The 18,953-nt window shown below is 46.5% G+C and overlaps 1 protein-coding gene across 2 annotated transcripts in view; it reads right to left on the bottom strand.

Annotated features, from left to right (window-relative positions):
• The window catches only part of PPP1R16B (protein phosphatase 1 regulatory subunit 16B), a 102,128-nt gene that overhangs the window by 69,858 nt on the left and 13,317 nt on the right, over positions 1-18,953 (bottom strand). For both annotated transcript variants that reach the window (XM_089896893.1, XM_022592416.3), the window contains exon 2: positions 5,741-6,091. In XM_089896893.1, coding sequence (XP_089753019.1) covers positions 5,741-5,990 — 250 coding nt within the window. In that variant the 5' untranslated portion in view covers positions 5,991-6,091. The remainder of the gene's footprint in view (positions 1-5,740; positions 6,092-18,953) is intronic.

Below are 18,953 nucleotides of genomic sequence, written 5' to 3'. Positions count from 1 at the left end.
GGGACCCCCGCAATACTAAGGGCCCAAGAAGCCAGCAGAAACACCAGGGTCCTTAAGGCCCACAGAGACACAGATCAGAACCACAAGTGAATGGTTCTCTTATTTTCTTTAAAAAAAAAAAGCAAGAGGTACCAGGACCACCTGGTGGTTAAAAGCATGGGCTTCAGGGACAACAGATCTGGGTTCAAGTCCCAGGTCTGACACTTAAAACCTATGAGATCTGGGCAAGTGATATAGCCTCTCACAGCTTCAATGTAAGGGCACAATGTACAATTTCACCTGTAAAATGAAGTCTGAGAATGTAAAATTGTGAATCCATTTTGCAAAACAGTTTAGCAGTTTCTTAAAAGTTAAACATAAATTTACCACATGACCCAACAATTCCATTCCTAGGTAACTACCCAAGAGAAATGAAAACATATGTCCCCAAAAGGACTTGCATACAAATGTTCTTAGCAGCATTACTCATCATAACCCCAAATGGAAACCATCCAAATGTTCATCAACTGGTGAATGGGTCCCCAAAATGTGGCACATCAATACTGCAGAATACTATAAGGCAATAAAAAGGAATAAAGTCCTGATGCATGCCACAGCCTAGATGCACCTTGAAAACATTATTCTAAATGAAAGAAGCCAATCACAAAAGATCACATAGTGTATAAGTCCATGTAAATGAGATGTCCAGAAAAGGCAAATATATAGAGGCAGGGGCTGGAGTAGAAACTGGGAATGACTATAAATGGACTTAAAGTTTCTTTTTGGGGTGATGGAATATTCTAAAACTAGGCTGTGGTGATGGATTCCCAAGTTTGTAAATTTATTGAAAATCATTGAACTGTACACTTAAAATGGGCAAATTTGACGATATGTAAATTAAACCTCAATTGAGCTGGTTTTTTTTGAGGGGGGTGGCTTGTGGCACGCAGGCCTCTCACTGTTGTGGCGTCTCCCGTTGCGGAGCACAGGCTCCGGACGTGCAGGCTCAGCGGCCATGGCTCACGGGCCCAGCCGCTCCACGGCATGTCGGATCTTCCCGGACCGGGGCACGAACCCGTGACTCCTGCATCGGCAGGCGGACTCTCAACCACTGCGCCACCAGGGAAGCCCAATAGAGCTGTTTTTAAAAAATGGAGTTTGACTCTCTACCTCAGAGGGTTGCTGGAAGGATTAACAGATAATGCCTGTAAAGCAGGCAGCCTGGTACAAAGCAAGCACTTGGTAAATAATAATAATGATGACAATCAGAATATACACTAATAATAGATTATGTAAGTGTAGAATAATAGATAATTCAGGATAACAACAATTTATATCATATGTACTTCTCATTTAAATTTTAATTAAAGTATAGTTAATTTACAATGTTGTGTTAGTTTCCGGTATACAGCAAAGTGATTCAGTTATACATATATATGTTTTCATATTCTTTTCCATTATAGTTTATTACAAGATATTGAATATAGTTCCCTGTGCTATACAGTAGGACCTTGTTGTTTATCTATTTTATATACAGTAGTTTGTATCTGCTAATCCTAAACTCCTAATTTATCCCTCTGCCTCCCTTTTCCCCTTTGGCAACCATAAGTTTGTTTTCTATGTCTGTGAGTCTGTTTCTGTTCTGTAAATAAGTTCATCTGTGTCATATTTTAGATTCCACATATAAGTGATATCATATGTATAGCATATGTACTTCTTACCATACCACTCCCACATGTGTCAACCCAATTTAATCCTACAGGATTAAATTAAGGCAGGTGTACTATATCATCCTTGTTTTTACAGATGGGGGAAACTGAGGCACCAAGAAATTAATGAACTTTCCCAGGTTGCACAGCTAGTATACGGCAGAGCTGGGATGGGGAGTCCTGGATAACTAGCTCTGGAGACTATGCTTCTCTCCACGACACTGCACTGCCTCTCAGTAAACGTCAGCTGTGTACTGAGTTATTGCTCTACCTAGTGATGGGGGAAAGGGTACAGAAAAGGATCAGAGACAGCTCCGCAAGAAGGTACCACAGGACCTAAACCTGAAGGGTGTAGCACTTAGTCAGGGCAAGAGTGTTCCAGACAGAGGGAACCGCATATGCAAAGGTGGAAAGGTAAGAGAACGCAGGGCTTGGGCAGGAAGCCAGAGGAGGTGGAGGTGGCTGGAACTGATACCCAGCAGTGGGAACACGGGGCTCAGGCAAGTCCAAGGCCACGGAGGGTCCCTGGTGCCTGGACATTAGCCTGAGGCGATGCGGAGCCAGAGAAGGAAAGTCAGTGAGTTCCCCAGCACTGCCTTACTCCAGGAATGACTCACATCACCCTGGCAGGTGGAGGAGGTTGACTCAGCCACTGCTGTGAGCTCAGGGGAGCGGGGGAGCTGCTACCCCACGTTCCCATCCCACTGTCAGCTAACTCTCCAGCACCAGCTCCCCAGCATGCAGAAGCCACCCTAGCCAGCTGGGAGCACCGGGCTTGGTCATGCTGCCAGGAAGCTGAGCATAGTCTGGTGAGAGCGCCTGCTGGCGGCTGGCAGCTTCCACACCCCCACTCAAAGCCCAGATAACTGTGGACCCCAGGGGCACCTCTCACCGCACTCCAACTGCCTGCCACGGGGCGCAATGCTCAGGCCCTCCACTCTCACTTGGCTGTCAGGGGACCAGCCTGGGGGATCTATCACTTTTCTTATTCAGATTTAATATACAGATAAACATTTGCATGTGTGCACAAAACATTCACTGTGGCAAAAGCAAAACTACTGAAAACACTTGCATGCCTAACAAAAAGGAAGTAGTTCAAAAATGCTGGTGAATCCATACTGCAGAATACTACGGAGCAATTAAAAAGAAGAATGCAGATCTATTATCCCATTGTACTAGGCATGAAAACACCTCCAAGACACACTGTTGGGTAAAAATAAATACCTACAGAATAATGTATCGAGTATATCATCACTTACATAAAAACCAAACCAAACAAAAATCACAAACTAGCTCTTTATTTTGCCAAGTCTACAAATACGTGAGTAAGTAAGAAAAATGCCTAGAAGGAAACACATCAAACTAAGAGCAGCAGTAATCACAGAAGGGAGGGAGGGAGGGAGGGAGGAAGGGAGGGAGGGAGGGAGGAAGGAAAGAAGGAAGGAAGGAAGGAAGGGAGGGAGGGAGGGAGGAAAGAAGGAAGGAAGGAAGGGAGGGAGGGAGGGAGGAAGGGAGGGAGGAGGGATGGATGGGACTTTTTACATTTCTATGTAGTTTGATTTTTACCAGAAGCATGTATTTGGGTTCTTAAAAACATTAAAGTCTTGAAAAAAAAAACAAAACAAAAACCAGAGGGAAAAGTGTGTTAAAATGATCACCATGCTGGTGCAGGGTTCAGGGTCACTTTTCAAAGAGCTGTGACATCCAGGATCTTGTCTAATTCTTGCTACACCCCCTTGAGGGCAAGCGTTCAAAACCCCTTTTACAGATTAAGAAACTGGACCCGGAGAGGTGAAACAAGCTGTTCGAGGTCACATGCAGGGCCGAGGGGCCCCTGGACCTTGGACCCAAGCCCAGCACTCTTTCTAACCTGTACCCGTGGGAGCGCACCGCGGTGCGGGCCAGGGGGCGGGGCCTGGGGTGGGGAAGCGGAAGGCTGGGGGGAGGCACGGATGCTCCGAAGCAGCCTGTCGTCCAGCTCACAGAGCCTCTGAAAAGCCCCTTCAGCGAGGGGAAAGGGGCCTCAGTCAGGGGAGAAGGGGGTGGAAGATGAGTGTGAAAGGAGGGCTGATGCAGCGCCGCCCACGACAAAATGAGACGTCATGACGTGCCACCCACTGAGTGGGAGGGACCCGACGCGTCACCCGGCAAATGACACGTGGGAAGTAGCCTCGCAGGGCCACGTCCCTGGAGCCTGAGATTTCACGCCTCTGTCACAGGGGCTGCTCACCCGAGGCTCTGGCTGCGCTTTTTGCAGCCGAATGGTTCCGAGAATGCCTCTCTACTCAGTTCCCAGAGCTCTCTGTAACCAGGGCAGAAAGGGGAGTGTGCTTCTCAGAGGGTTCTAGAACCTGAGGACCCTAATACTCTTGTAAACCCTAATACTCTTTGGAGTGGTAAATGCCTCCACCCCTCAGTTCTTTTATTGGCTGCTTTAGCACCAAGTGTCTGGGTCGGGGGTGGGGGTGGGGGCGCAGGTGTGGAGACAGGAGGCCAGAGGGACCCAGGAAACATGGCTAGGTCCCTCCAAGGACAGGCAGAAGGGATTCATATACAGGGAGGGACCAGAGCCTGCTGAGGGGAACACAGGATGCATGGACACATCTCAGCTGGACAGTGAACAGGCGTGACCCCTCAGAGCATGCTCAGAGAAGAGGGCTTTGGCCAAATCACCGATCCTCTGTTCACTCTTACAATGGGGAGCAAACCCACGAGGCCATGAAGCCAGGGACAAGAGCCTGGATCCTGGGAGTTCTGATTCCAGCTCTCCTCCCTTGGTCAAGTTTCTGAACCTTGCTGGGTCCCAGTTTCCCCATCTGTAAAATGGGTATTATTTTTTTTTACTTCATTTTATTTTTTTTCATCTTTATTGGGGTATAATTGTTTTACAATGGTGTGTTAGTTTCTGCTTTATAACAAAGTGAATCAGTTATACATATACATATGTTCCCATATCTCTTCCCTCTTGGGTCTCCCTCCCTCCCACCCTCCCTATCCCACCTCTCCAGGCAGTCACAAAGCACCAAGCTGATCTCCCTGTGCTATGCGGCTGCTTCCCACTAGCTATCTACCTTACATTTGGTAGTGTATATATGTCCATGCCTCTCTCAGCTCACCCTTCCCCCTTAAAATGGGTATTATTATACCTGCCTCTTTGGTATCATGATATCTGGATCATAAGACACATAATAACAATAACTAAATAAAATATAACAAGTACAGCGTATCCAAAAAATCTGGAAACAGATTATATGAATGCATATATGTGTTCATATTTATTTATTCACCCGTTTTACAGAGTGAAAATGTCCTAGACAACACTGTGTGCATTCATCTCTGTTTCTAGACTTGCTGGACACTCTTTAAATAAATGTAATTTTATACAAGTATAACTTTATATAAACATAATGAAATAAAATATAGTAACAATATAATAAACTAAAACATACTAATCACTTACACAGTAGGAGGGACCATGTCAAGGACTTGCAGGTTTTCTCTGTTTTGGTGTTCACAGCAAGCCCTGGAGGTGGATACTATTATTATCCCCATTTTACAGAGGCAGAAACTAAGGTACAGGGAGCTGAAAAGACTTGGCAGGGTCACCCAGGGGATAATTTGCAAAACCAGCTTGAGACCTGGGTCATCTAACCTCAGAGCCTATGCTGTTCTCCACCCCTCTAAACCATCTACCTCTAAAGTGAAGACCGAATAAAGGGGACCAGCAGACAGTTCTGCCGTACAGAGGAGGAGCTTAGGAAATGCAAAGTCCTGTGAGTACTGAGCTCCTGGAGGAGAGAAACCAAATCCAACTGGCTCACCACCATATCTGGAATAGTAATGCACAAGATGTAGGTTGACAGTCAATATTAGTTGGGAGGGAAGGAAAATGAGTATTCATTAGCCAAAGGCTGGTATTCTTGTTTTCAAAAAGAAGTCTCAGATTTCAGAGCCCTTCCCAGACCCACCCTGCTCTCCCCTCCACTGGCAAAGAACCCAGAATCCAAGAGGTCCAGATAGCCACACACCAACCAGGACCAGGAGTGACCTACCTTCCTCGGCGTCGTTCCTAAGCGAGGCCTCCAGCAGGGCCACGCTGGCCTCGAAGGACACCTTCTTTCGCCGGCCGCCCGTGCTGCGCTTCCGTTCATGCTTGCGCTTGCGATGCTGCAGGTCCTGCTCATACTGCGCCCACTTCTTCAGCTGCTGGGCCCGGCGCTTCTGGGCGGCGCGCAGCCGCTCCAACGTGGGCACCTTCTCCAGCAGCTGCAGCTCGGTTAGCAGGTCCACGTGGGTGGCCATGGCCTCCGCGCCTCCCCGCGCCCTGGCTGGAGGCTAGCACAGCGCGCCAGGGGCCGGGGCAGCATGGGGGCTCCTGCGGGGCTGGGGCCGCATGCTGGAGCCTGTGGCGGGGAAGGGGAGAGACACACATGGACATGCTTGTCAGGCTCAAAACTCCGATCTGATGATGTCACCCGGCCCCATGTTCCAAACGCTTTTCTCCCCCTATTTTATTATTTTTATTTTTATTTATTATTATTTTTTTTTGTGGTACGCAGGCTTCTCACTGTTGTGGCCTCTCCCGTTGCGGAACACAGGCTCCGGACATGCAGGCCCAACGGCCATGGCTCATGGGCCCAGCCGCCCTGCGGCATGTGGGATCTTCCCGGACCAGGGCACGAACCCGTGCCCCCTGCATCGGCAGGCGGACTCTCAACCACTGCGCCACCAGGGAAGCCCCCTTTTTTTTTTAATTGAGATATAAATGACCTATGACATTGTGTAAGTTTCAAGCATACAACGTGTTGATTTGATATACTGCAATATGATTACCACTGTTAGCTAAAACCTCCATCACGGTCACATAACAATCCTTGCTTTCGAGTGGTCATATTGTAATTTCATATAAGGTTGTTCTATTGTTATAACACACACGGGTTTATTTTTATAACACAGAAGGGGTTTATTGTTAGTTTTAAAGGAACGAGGATTATATTTTAAATGTCTCAGTATTAATTACAAAATAGGTTAATATTGACAGATATAATCTACATAAATGAAAGCTCGTTGGGAACCTTAATCTTAAGGGTATAACGGGGTCCTAAGACCCACAAATAGCTGCTGAACTATTGGGGCCTAGAAAACCTTAGTTGAAGTTTTCCTCTTTGGGTGACTTTTTTTAAAAAATTCACACCTCTTGCTCTCATCAGTTCTTGGGCGACATGAGATCAACAAAATTTCAGTGTGAAGCCAAGTGGGTGCTGTCTTCCTGTAAGCGCAGACCCTATGGGCTCTCAGATGCAGAAGGAAAAGGTCTTGGAACAACTTGAGCCTTTCTAAGCCTGTTTTCCCACCTGTTAAATTTTGTATCCACCTCCCAGAATTTACAGGATGTTCAAGGAAGAAAGAGCTGACGAAAAAAAGTTATACCAAAGAGAAACAAGTTATAGCAAAGAGAAACAGCTTGGAGGAAGAAAAGCAGGGACACGCAAACGCAGCACATCTGGGAACCCATGGGGGCAAGGCTGGTGGAAGATTGCAGGATGCTGGGTACAGGTCTACATTTATGTGCTGTGGAAATGCTCACTATCATAAAGGGGATCAGCATAGCACTGGGCTTCAGCAAGAATCTCCTGGGTTCCCTGCTTCACTCTGGAGCTGCTGGTCCTCAGGAGGCTAAAGACCAGAATTCAGCCTTCGGCTGGACCCTCAGGAGCTCAGAATGTTCTTCAGGTCTCTCCCTGAAGAGACTGGAGCATACACAGGAGGAATGGGGAAGGGGTTGGCTTGGCAATATTCAGAGGGCAAAGGCTCCTGGGGTCTGAGTGGACCTGATCTCAAGGATAAACATAAGCCAGGGACTTCCCTGGTGGCACAGTGGTTAAGAATCCACCTGCCAATGCAGGAGACACAGGTTCGAGCCCTGGTCCAGGAAGATCCCACACGCCACGGAGCAACTAAGCCCATGCGCCACACCTACTGAGCCCGCACGCCACAACTACTGAAGCCCTCGCGCCTAGAGCCCAAGCTCCACAACAAGAGAAGCCACTGCAATGAGAAGCCCGCATACTGCAGCGAAGAGTAGCCCCCGTGTAGCAGTGAAGACCCAACGCAGCCAAAACTAAATAAGTAAATAAATTTATTTAAAAAAAAAAAGGATAAACATAAGACAATGGCAAGACTCAGCAGGAAACAAGCAAACTGCCCTTGGTTGCCTTTTGTTTTGTTCTGAGTATCTTGCAATGCTTTTTCAATTAGTTAAACTTTTAATTTTGAGATAATTATAAATTTACATACAGTTGTAACAAATAATGTGGAACGATCCCGTGCAAACTTTACCTAGTTTATCCCAAAGGTAACATCTTGCAAAACTACAGTACAGTGTCGAAACCAAGAACCTGACATTGATACAACCTATCAATCTATTCAGATGTCCCCAGTTTTATATGTACTCATTTGTATGTATGTGTGTTTAGTTTTAAGCAATTTTGTCACAAGTGTAGGTTTGTGTATCCACCACCAGAGTCAAGATACAAACAGTTCCATCACACAAGGATCCCTCATCCCCCCCTCCCAATGCACTCCTGTCCTTGCCCTTGTCAATCACTAATCTATTCTCCATCTCTTGAATTTTGTCACTTCAAAAATGTTATATAAAAGAATCGGACAGTGGGTAACCTTTTGGGATTGACTTTTTTCACTCAACATCCCTTGAGATTCATCCAAGTTGTTTTGCATAACAGTAGTTCATTCCTCTTTGGTTGCTGAGTGGTACCCCCACTTTATGGATGTGCCCCAGTTTGTTTATCCATTCACTCATTGAAGAGCATCAGGGTTGTTTCTAGTTTGGGGCTAATACCTTCATGTACAGGTTTTTGTGTGAACATAAGTTTTCAATTCTCTGGAGTAAATATCCAAGGGTACAAGTTTCATAAGAAATTGTCAAACTGTTTTCCAAAGTGGCTGTACCATTTTTTCATTCCCACCAGCCACGTGTGAGTGATCCAGTTTCTCTGCCAGAATTTGGCGTGCTCACTGTTTTTTAGTCATTTAGATAGATATTCCTTTTTAAAAGTAAGGAGCTCAGAAGAGTTGAATTCACAACCGTGCTGTATCATCATGATGGTCAGAACTCACTGGGAGCTAGTGGACCACATATTTACTTTCCCCCACTTCTTCAAAGAATCAAACAGTGAAACCTGCCCTGTGATGAGTCCTGGTTCAGAGATGGGTTGAGGATCAGCTCTGCCTTCTGGGAAACCCAAGTCTGCCTGTCTGTCATCTATCTGTAAACTAATCGAATCCTTCTGATGACCTAATGAGATAGGTACTATTATCATCCCCATTTCACAGATAAGAAAACTGAGGCACAGAGAGATTAAGTAAACTACCTATATCACACAGCTAAAAAATGGAAGACCTTTTCTGCCTAAGGTTATCAGAAAAGGCTCTCCAGAGTAGAAGGCAACTGAGTTGGATCTCCAAGGATGTGTAGTCCACCAGGTGAAGAGGGAAGACATGGGAGCTTGGCAATGTACAAAGGCATGGAGAGGTGCTGGACACCATGGAGGAAATTCTGGGAACCAACACGCACAAACATGGCTGGAAGTGGATGGGACTGCCCAGCCCAACGGGAACAGAAGTCTTGTGGGAAGCAGTGAGCAACCTGTGGTACAAGGTCAGACAACCAGAAAGTCCCCTGTGGTCCACATCATGTTTGTGTGTTTGCTTGGTTGGTTTTTGACCCACACCATGATTTACAGTATTGTCATTCATTGCTAACTTTTAAAACTTGAAGATTTTATATCCAAAATCAGATTTTCGGCTTTTCTTAGAACATCTCAGTACCTGGCCACACTGGGCTCACGTGGCAATTATCAGCAGGTCTGGAGTAGGACTGTCCCCTTTAGATGGGGCCCATCTAATTTCCCATAGTCCCCACTACCCCCCCCCATTACTCCCACCTGACCTCCTTCACTAATTGGCATCCCTTGCTAGCTCCTATGGTCATTTCAGTTTGCAAGCCCTGCCTTAGGCGGAATGAGACAGCAGTCTCCAAATACCCACAAGTCCAATCTGCACAAGAAAGAGAAGATAGTCTGTGAGTCTCCCCGATGCAGAACAGGACCAAGGCATAGAGGAACAGTGGTGTGCACCAAAGCCAAAACAGGCACCTGGCCTCCAGAGCTGTCCAACAAGCAATTGAACAAGGGCTTGTGGTCCAGTGGCTGTCTCTGGAGGTGGCAAATTCTCCCTCACTCACCGGAGAATACAATTTCTACTGATGACAGATCAGCCTAAGTGTTCTGTACAATTTCTTTCAGCCCTAAGGTTCTGTACACAGATGGTTACTCATTTCTTCATTATTAAGTATTCACTGATCACCTACTAAGTGGTAGGCACCAAAAACATGCTAAGACTGAAGATAAGAATAACCATATCAATCACCCTGTTAAAGCCCTTAATCCTTTTCCAAGAACTTCCTCAGCTATCATCCCAGCCAGGTGTTTCCCTAAGTGTAGAAAGAGAACCCATACCGAGGGAATTTTCAAAAGTTCAGGACAAGACTTAATATAACATGGAATCAGAGACACCAAGTTACCTCCTTTTCATTTCTTTTTCAGTCTATCAGATTGTCTCCAGAAGAAAATGCTAATAGTTCGTGGCTAATAGACATCTTTATAACCATGTTTATAATCGTGTCAATTTCCCTCATAAACAAACAGAAAGCAGGCCTCAGGCTAATAGCCTTGGGCAAGAAATCGTATCTAAGACAGAATGTAATAACAATGACTTTTTTTTCCCTGTGGATTTGGTTTCACAGTTAGTGTTTATTTATGGTAGTGAAATAAAATTTCCTTTTTAAATAAATCTACTTCAGTGGAAATCTTACAAGGTGGTAGCAAAGAAAAATTAAATATTGATGGTATTTCGTGCTGGCAAAAATTGTGATTGACATTTGGGAAACCGTCCTGGTCACTGATCCTCAGTGACAACAATCTTATAAAAGAAGCACTCATAGAAGCTCATTACTTCATCTGTAAAATATTTATTGGGCAACTATCACATGGCCAGGACTGCACTGAGAGCTAGGTATACAGCAGGGTAAAGACAGGTACAGTCCCTACCCATTGGATGGATGACAAAACAGAGGCACAAGGGAGTGGAGGACATACTCACGGGATACAGAGACTGAGCAGTAACTTGAACCCAGGGCCTGACTCCCAGTATAGTGCTCCCTCCTTGGGCCTCAGGGTGGTGGGCCCCATGCAGACAGAAGGCACTCACTGCTGTGCCTTCCCTGGCTTGGACAGTTTGCCTGGGTAAAGGAATTAAGGGCAGTTGCCCAGCCCCCTGGAGAAAGGTGAGAACAATGCCTCCCAAGGGCCAAAAAAGGGGGCCAGAGCACATTTTCTCTGACTTTGCTCTCTCTGCCAGCTCCCACCCCGCTCGCCCCTCTGGGTTCCCTGGAGCTGGGGCTCCAGGACAGCTCCCTCTTGACTGTTGGTTTTCAGGTGACCTAGTTTCCCCCAATAGACCCACACACCTCCTCCCACCCCCGTCCAAGAAAACCCTGCTTGGTCTAATTAAAGAATTGCCATCAGTGCTGTTAACACAGCAGCTGGGCAGCCCCCAAGACAGGGCACTGGCCTGGGTGCTGGGGCAGCTCACGGAAGTCCTGGCTCCTATGAGCTGTGGACTGGCTCCCTCGTGAGACCCGGTGCCCCTGTCCGTAGTTCCAGAGGTAGCCCTGGTTGGTGATGGGGACACAGCCCAAACTGCCAGGACCCAGGAGAGCAATGGCGTTATCAACTCTTTTTTTTTTTCTCTCTCTCTCTCTTTTAAGGGTAGGGGAGTTTTTATTTATTTATTATTTATTGGCCGCTGCGCGTGGCATGCGAGATCTTAGTTCCCCCACCAGGGATTGAACCCATCACCCCTGCAGTGGAAGTGTCCTGGAGCCCTAAACACAGGACCGCCAGAGAATTCCAGGCATCATTAACTCTTAAAGGAGATCCCCAAGGAGGACCTCACTGGAGGAAAACCAGCTCTACGGAGACATACTGAGCCCAGTGTGTTGTGGGAGCATCCGGATGGACCATCTTGAAGAGAACTGGGCATGATGTGGGGACGCTAGATAATGGAATGGCTGGGCTAGAGACGCGGGTGGGGGAGGGGTCCGCAGAGGCCAGGTTGGGGTGAGGTTATCCAGGAAGTGTGTGCGCTCTTAAAATAGGAATCAGAAGCAAGGGGAAAACAAAGTACGGTACTCGATAATTTTTCCAACCAGTGGCTGTGTCAGGTCTGGGTGGATGAACCAAAGTAGCCCGATTCTGGGCAGCCCCAAGTCTGAGGCCAACGCCCTTGACCCTCAGTGAGGCAGGAACAGGCAGTTGGAGTAAGCCTTGATTCATCCTCTGACTGCTGTTTGACAAAGCTGAACTGGATTCCTGTTGGTGTATCCACTAACCCTCGCTGCCGCAGAAAAGGAAAAACAAGCAGTGTAGGGAAGCAGGGGCTGCGCTTGGGGACGAGGTGGAGGCGGGCTGGACAGGGTGCACTACAGAATCCCTCCCCTCCCCCAAAATGAAAAGAAGGCTATTATATAAGAGCGTTGTTTGGGGTATGATATGCCTCTGAGGAAACGAGTGGAAGAAAGGCATGGGCCCATTGAAATACACAGCTTGGTGATGGTCTGTGTAGTTCCCTCAGTATCACTCCGTGCTGATTGGCCAGAGTCCACGAGCAACGGCCCAAGCCCAGCCAGAGTGATTGGTTGGGGGGAGGCACATGACCTAAGCTGGACCAATCAGAAGCTGTCTCTTCCCACTGCCCATTAATTGGAAGCATGAACCCTAGTTGCGGCTGGAAGCCCGCCTTTGGATAACGCCAATACTCGGGAGTCAGAGGAGGGAAACAGGGTCCTTTAATTTAGGGACCTCTGGACTTTATCTCCTTTATTATTTAAGCCAGTTGAATTGATTTTGTTACTTGTAGCCAAAAGTACCCTAACAGACATTTATGCTACTTTTAGGGATGCAGGAATGGGCGCCCCAGAAGGAGGCGTTGCCTGAATCAGAATGAGTGGTCTCTTGCTGGGGCATATCACCAGATACCTCCACTTCCCCTAGAATGGCCATCTTATGGCCCTCCAGGCCCAAGCTGAGGGCCAGCCTTGAAGAAGGGTGGGAAGGCCAAAGCCAGGTTTCCACGGCAGCCCCGCCCCCTGAGATGGGGGGAAGGGGACCCAGGCCTTGCGACGCCTCCATCCCAGAGGAGCGGCTGGTTGACACATCTTTGGACTCGAGCCCAGTGCCTTGAGAAAAACAACACGAAGGAAGGTGAATTCAAATTGAAGAGACTTTAAAACATGAGTCAGACAGTGCCTCAAAGTTCACACTGCTAACAGAAAACGTTAAGAGTTTTTTTCTTGTTCTTCAGCTATTCTTCTCCACCGAACCTTGGCAGCACCCTGGAGGAAGGCCGTGAGTGCTTGCGCCTCGTGCTTCCTGTACCATTGAGCACGAGGGGAAAAGCAAAACAAAACGCTGCACCGGCTTTCCCTGCTCCGAGCTCACTTGGGACCCACTTTCTCTCCTAAAGGATGCACACCTCTGCCCTCCCTCAGCACGTTCCTTTGAATAATAGCGTCATTTCCCCTTTCCTGCTCACTCCCCACCCCCCAGTATAAAGATGCTTTACTCATGAACAAAGAGACTTCTGGGGCCCTTGGTGCTCCAAAATCTGAATTAGAAATTAGCCTTGTCCCCCCCCCCACCAACTCCATTCTCATGGGATTTTGTAGACTTTCTGTTCTACCCCTGCTGTAATGAACCTTCTAGATTTCGTGCACAGTCATCCTAGACAGACATCCTGGTTTTAAATCTGTTGTGGGACTCGGGTCCCTGAGGGTCTGCTCCTTAGCTCTGCCTCTCCCAGCTGTGCTCCTTCATCCAGACCTCTGAGTGGTGGCCCTGGGCTTGGCCTTGATTTGTCACTGTTCTCGGAAGCCCACTTACTATAACCCAATTTGGCAAGACCTTGGGGGGTGGGGGGCAGGGATGGAGGAGAGGGGAGGGTGGCAGGACTCGAAAACCACAAGTTAAACAAGAACAGAGTGATCGATCAAGCAGCTAAAGCACCTTGAGTTCTCTCAGGAAAAGAATCATGTCCAGCATTGAGATAATAGCCCAGCTGACCTCTGTCTGAACTGGCTGGGCCATTTTGGTAATATAGGACCAGGCCTTAATGAAAGCCATGAATGAAAGAATTAGCTTTGTTCTCTAGAGGGCAGAGTTGGGATCATAAACCGGCAAAATGAAGAAGTAGGACCAGCCTGGCACTTTCCTGGCGGAAAGTGGTTAAGACTCCATGCTTCCACTGCAGAGGGCGTGGGTTCGATCCGTGGTCAGGGGACTAAAGATCCTGCGTGCTGCGTGGCGCAGGGAAAAAAAAAAAAAAAAGGTAGGATCAGCCTGGAATGAGGAAGAACTGTCTAACACTGGTGATTCAAAGCCCAGCCATGGTGTGATGCTGAGGTCCCCACCACCAGGAACTCCATGGTCACTCTTGAGGCTGCAGAGAGAGAAGGTCCATATTGGGTTGGAGGTGGGACTGGCTCAATGAACCCCAGTCCCAACCTGGCAGACAGATCACCTGTATTAGCAGTAAGACTCTCTCGTGTATATCTGCAGCCCAGCACTTGGTAACCACCAGGCTAGACAGTGTGGAAGAACCACTGCAAGTAGATATTGACTGATGATGTTTTACATTCATTTCTACTTGTGAAGGTGAGGAAGCTGTCTCAGACTCAGCTCTAAGAAAACTTCAAAGGAAGCCACAGCTCGAAGGGGTGAAGGAAAACCCGTGAACACAACCATCTTCCATGCTGAGCTTCTCTCCATGAAACCGAACCCACAGAGAGGCCCACCTACTTATGGGTAAGAATGCCACTGTGGAGGAGGCTGCAGGGGACAGAACAAAGGTGCCAAGGATGGGGCACATGCAAAGATGACATGATGTCTACGAACACATTAGTCAGTCACAGTCACGGTGCTAAACCAGCCAGTCTTCTAAAGAAGCTTATGTAATAGCTAAGCACTGGGAAACGGGAGTCAAATTACACATACTGCTTCTCCAGGCTTGGGGGTGTGTGGTCCACCCCCTCCCTTGCAGAGAGATAAAAACTCCCTCTGCAGCTAGAGGGATCATTTTCCAAAGGAGGCCACGTGTGGCCACAGAATGCCCTCCTGGTTTACACATTGATTAAATAGGGGATGGCTATTCACACTGACTAAGGCTGGAGTGGCCTCTGCCACCTCTGCCTCCCTCCCTCAGCATGACCTCCTTGGACGAGCTTTCCTATGTTGTGCCAACTCTTAGGTTGGTGGTGGCTTCTTGGAGCACTTTGAGGACAGAGGTTATGAGGCCACATGTGATAACAGGAGGAATGAGGGCTGTGATTGATTAGTAATGTCTGCCACAGATAAAGGAGTGGGAATTGGCTGCACACATACTGAGCATGCAACTCTGTTCTACGTCACGCTTGCCTACTTGGATTTCAATACTTGCCTTTGCCCCATTGTTCAAAATCCTCTAGTCTCAAACACAGACATCTGGAAAGTTATCAGATTGAGTGGAAGGGTCCCTCAATATCAATATATCATTCAACCAAGAACAAAAGTCACTGTGGCCTCAGTGGTAGACAGGAATCAAGAATATCTTAGGTTCTAGGAAGAATTTCTCCAATAACTTGCACTAGGGGGTAGAATGAAGACCTGTCCTCCATGACTCCATCCCCTTAAATTGACCGGATCCTGGTTCTAGGAAGCAGTATGCTGAGCCAACATCAAGCAAAGGTTGGCAGCCCCTGTGGAATTGCCACCCCTCCCAACCCTGACCCTGGAAAGTAGGGAGGTAAGTGTCCTGCTGGTAACTGGATGGGGTTAAAGAGGGAGGGGCAGGGATCACTATCAGCCAGGGATCACTCTCTCATCCATCCTAGGCATCCTGGGTTTCACAGCATTACCAACATAAAGGAGGAAGGGGACTGTGGTCTGCGGAAGCCCCTCTCTCCACTTCAGAAACCTCAAAGATATCCCTGGCGAGCTATCTCCTTCCCTTGAGCCAGGGGTGTTCTTAGCCAAGTAGGAAGTAGCTGGGATGGGAATTTTAAAAAGCTTTTCATGTATTTTGTTCATGGAGGTTTGGAGAATAATTCCAAGGAAACGAGGACAATAAAAAACAGAGAGTTGGACTCAAAGGAGAAAGTCCTACCCTGGAGGAAGAAAGAATGAGGAGACAAAGGGCTAGAGCAATGCAGACAATGGGTACCAATTAACTGCACAGCCAGTAAGTCGTGGAGCTGGGATCCGAACCCATGTCTGTCTAATTCCATTGTCTACATATATTAAAGGAGAAGGAACCAGGAAAAAACTCTAAAAGAACCACAAGTGCTTTAAAAGATCTTCCTCATGAAACACAAGAAGATTTCAGAAAATCCAAGGTATTAATCATCAAGGAGATAAGAGGACATTGTGACTAACAAACCAGATGGATCAATTGGTAATAAAGCAAATACTTGCTGAAATCAGTATAGAGTAAAAACATATGCTTAATGAAACTAAACATAAGTGGGACTTCCTTGGCAGTCCAGTGGTTAAGACTCCTCGTTTCTAATGCAGGGGGCGTGGGTTCGAACCCTGGTCAGGGAACTAAGCTCCCACATGCTGCATAGTGTGGGCCAAAAAAAAAAAAAAAAAAGAGCAAAACTAAAACATAAGCATCTCAGAACCTATAAAATATGTAGATGAAATGAACCCAGAGATAAAGAATTCAGGGTAAAAATGGCAGTTTCTGTGCACAGCACATTTTCCATGGGTCAGATTCTTTACATGTAACATCTCTTGGAATCACTGTGCCAACTCTGCGGTAGGTGTTGTTCCCATTTCAAAGAGGAGAAAACTGAGACTCAGAGAGGTTAAGGAACCCATAAGTAGGGCTATTCCCGTTGTCTATAGCTGGCATCTTTTCTGATTGCTCAATCATATGCCATGATGGTTAAGTATTTTTTATTATCTCCCCTGCTTGAAAATAGAGAAAATGTCAGACAGGAAAGATGGGCCACAAAAGCACGACTAGAAGCAAGAAGAGAACTCTTTGCAGGAAAATAAGTGAAATCTATGCAGAGTGAGGGTAACTGTTTACAGCCATAACTTCCCTTACTATTGGAGCTGTCATCACCTTTGGAGGCTTAGGCAGGAAATATAAGTATCTCATCCTAAATTTCATAAAACTCTGCCTTCCAAGCCCTATGAGCTCAGCCCCCTATGACTACTGTTCCCTTTCTTGGTGAGCACTTTCTCATTTTCACTTTACTCAACAGCTCCCAAACCAGATTCATAACAGCAACTGTCTTCTCTCCTCTACTCTCTGGGAGATGAAGCTGTCAGTAGAATAAATCAGGAAGTTTCCAGACCCTCTGCATTTGGGTAAATGAAGTTTCCATCCAATACACAGGCTTTGAAGTCTCTCTGTATGGGATCTGTGACCTTCCAGGTCACCATGCAGAGAGAAGCAAGCTGTAGTAACCTGCCTTTACATTGCTTTCGTTCCTCCCCTCTTTGATCTCCAGCCAAAGTCCCTTCACTTTGATTCCCTCCTCTTGGCTCCTCTTGGGTGTACAGAACTCCAAGCATACCTCTGCTTCCCCTCTGACCCCTTATTCCATTGAAAATTCTCCATAAGCCATAGATTCAATCCCATGAAAGTGATGTTACCGTCACAATTGAACTTATCTCCTCGTGTTGAAATCTCAGGTTCACTTTGTTAGAGACTTTGGTCTACACTCAGAGCCCTAATATAATTTCAATCCTCTCACTCATCATTTTCTCCAGCAAATTGCTAAACACTCTTTCTATTTTATGCCTGATGTCATCAACAAGTAACGAATTTCAGAATTTTCTTCGGGCAGTTTTCTCCTCTAATTCACTTCCACTTTTAATTTAAAGCTGCATTCATTTAACCAATCAACAAATATTTATTACCATCTACTATGTGCTACGCCATAAAGCATGGGGGTCCTAAGGGTCCCTTAATGAACAAAACTATTGATCAGAAAAGTTCTGCTCTGGTAACGGCAGAGTAGCTCTTATTGGACACACCCCCTCACATATAACTATTGTGAACTCTACACACCACACACACACACACACACACACACATAACCTATTGGAAGGCACTAAATTTGTTCAACCACAAGCAGACAGAAACCGGAGGGGAGTCAACACATGAAAGAAAGAAATTTGCACTAGGTGAATTCCATGTTTTTGTAGCTTTTTATCCGAGGGCAGGCCCCAGTCAGTGTTGTACCTGTTGGCTACAACCTGGATGAGAACCTTTGCTCTTACCATTTGAGGAATTAAAGGACAGAGTTCAGGTAACTACAGTTGGGAAGTGAGGAGAAAGCATCCCAGAAAAGAGTCACAGATGGTAGCCCCAAATGCTGAGTATAGATTCTGTCCAAATCTCTCTGAATGCTGCATGTGCAGGGCAGGTTGCAAGCAGCCCAACTAAGGCTAAAAGAACTGAAGAAAGATTTCAGCTGCTGCCTACCCAGGGGGAAACTGAATTTAGAGTTTGTTTGGTCAAGTTAACTGAATTTTTAAAAAATCATTACTGTTCTGAGGAACATAATAGAACCAAGAGTCTCTTCAAGTCTCATTCATGATGTTCAAGATGTAACCTAAAATTACTAGAAAAAAAAAATTTTTAAAGCAAACAGGAAAGGGACTTCCCTGGAGGTCCAGTGGTTAAGACTCCATGCTTCCACTGTATGGGGTGTGGGTTCAATCCCTGGTCGGGGAACTAAGCTCCACATGCCTCAGCGTGGCCAAAAAAACCCAAACAAAAACAAAAAAAAAAAAACAGAAAATATGACTCAAACTCAAGAGGAAAGGCACAATAGAGATCTATCCACAAAATGACCCCTTATTTCCTTTAAGGGTATAAAGGAAAATATGCTTGTAATAAACGAACAAATAGGAAATACCAGCCACAACACAGAAACCACAAAGAAGAGAAGTAAAACTATTAATCAGATTAGCTAAATCCACACCAACACCTTTCTCTGCATCCATGTGAGTTGTGCTTTTCACTAGAGCCAGTTACATAGTTCTAATATTGACTTCAATGACTGTTTTTTTTTTTTTTTTTTGGAGCACCTTCCAAGTGCCAGGTCTTGGGCAAGCTGGGAGCAAAAATACA

Source organism: Delphinapterus leucas, chromosome 15, assembly GCF_059928025.1.
Source record: "Delphinapterus leucas isolate spDelLeu-1000000601 "Yukka" chromosome 15, BTC_Dleu_Yukka2, whole genome shotgun sequence".
In the NCBI taxonomy this organism is placed as follows: Eukaryota; Metazoa; Chordata; class Mammalia; order Artiodactyla; family Monodontidae; genus Delphinapterus; species Delphinapterus leucas.
Note: the sequence above shows the minus strand (reverse complement) of the source record. Positions and strands in the feature narration are given on the sequence as shown.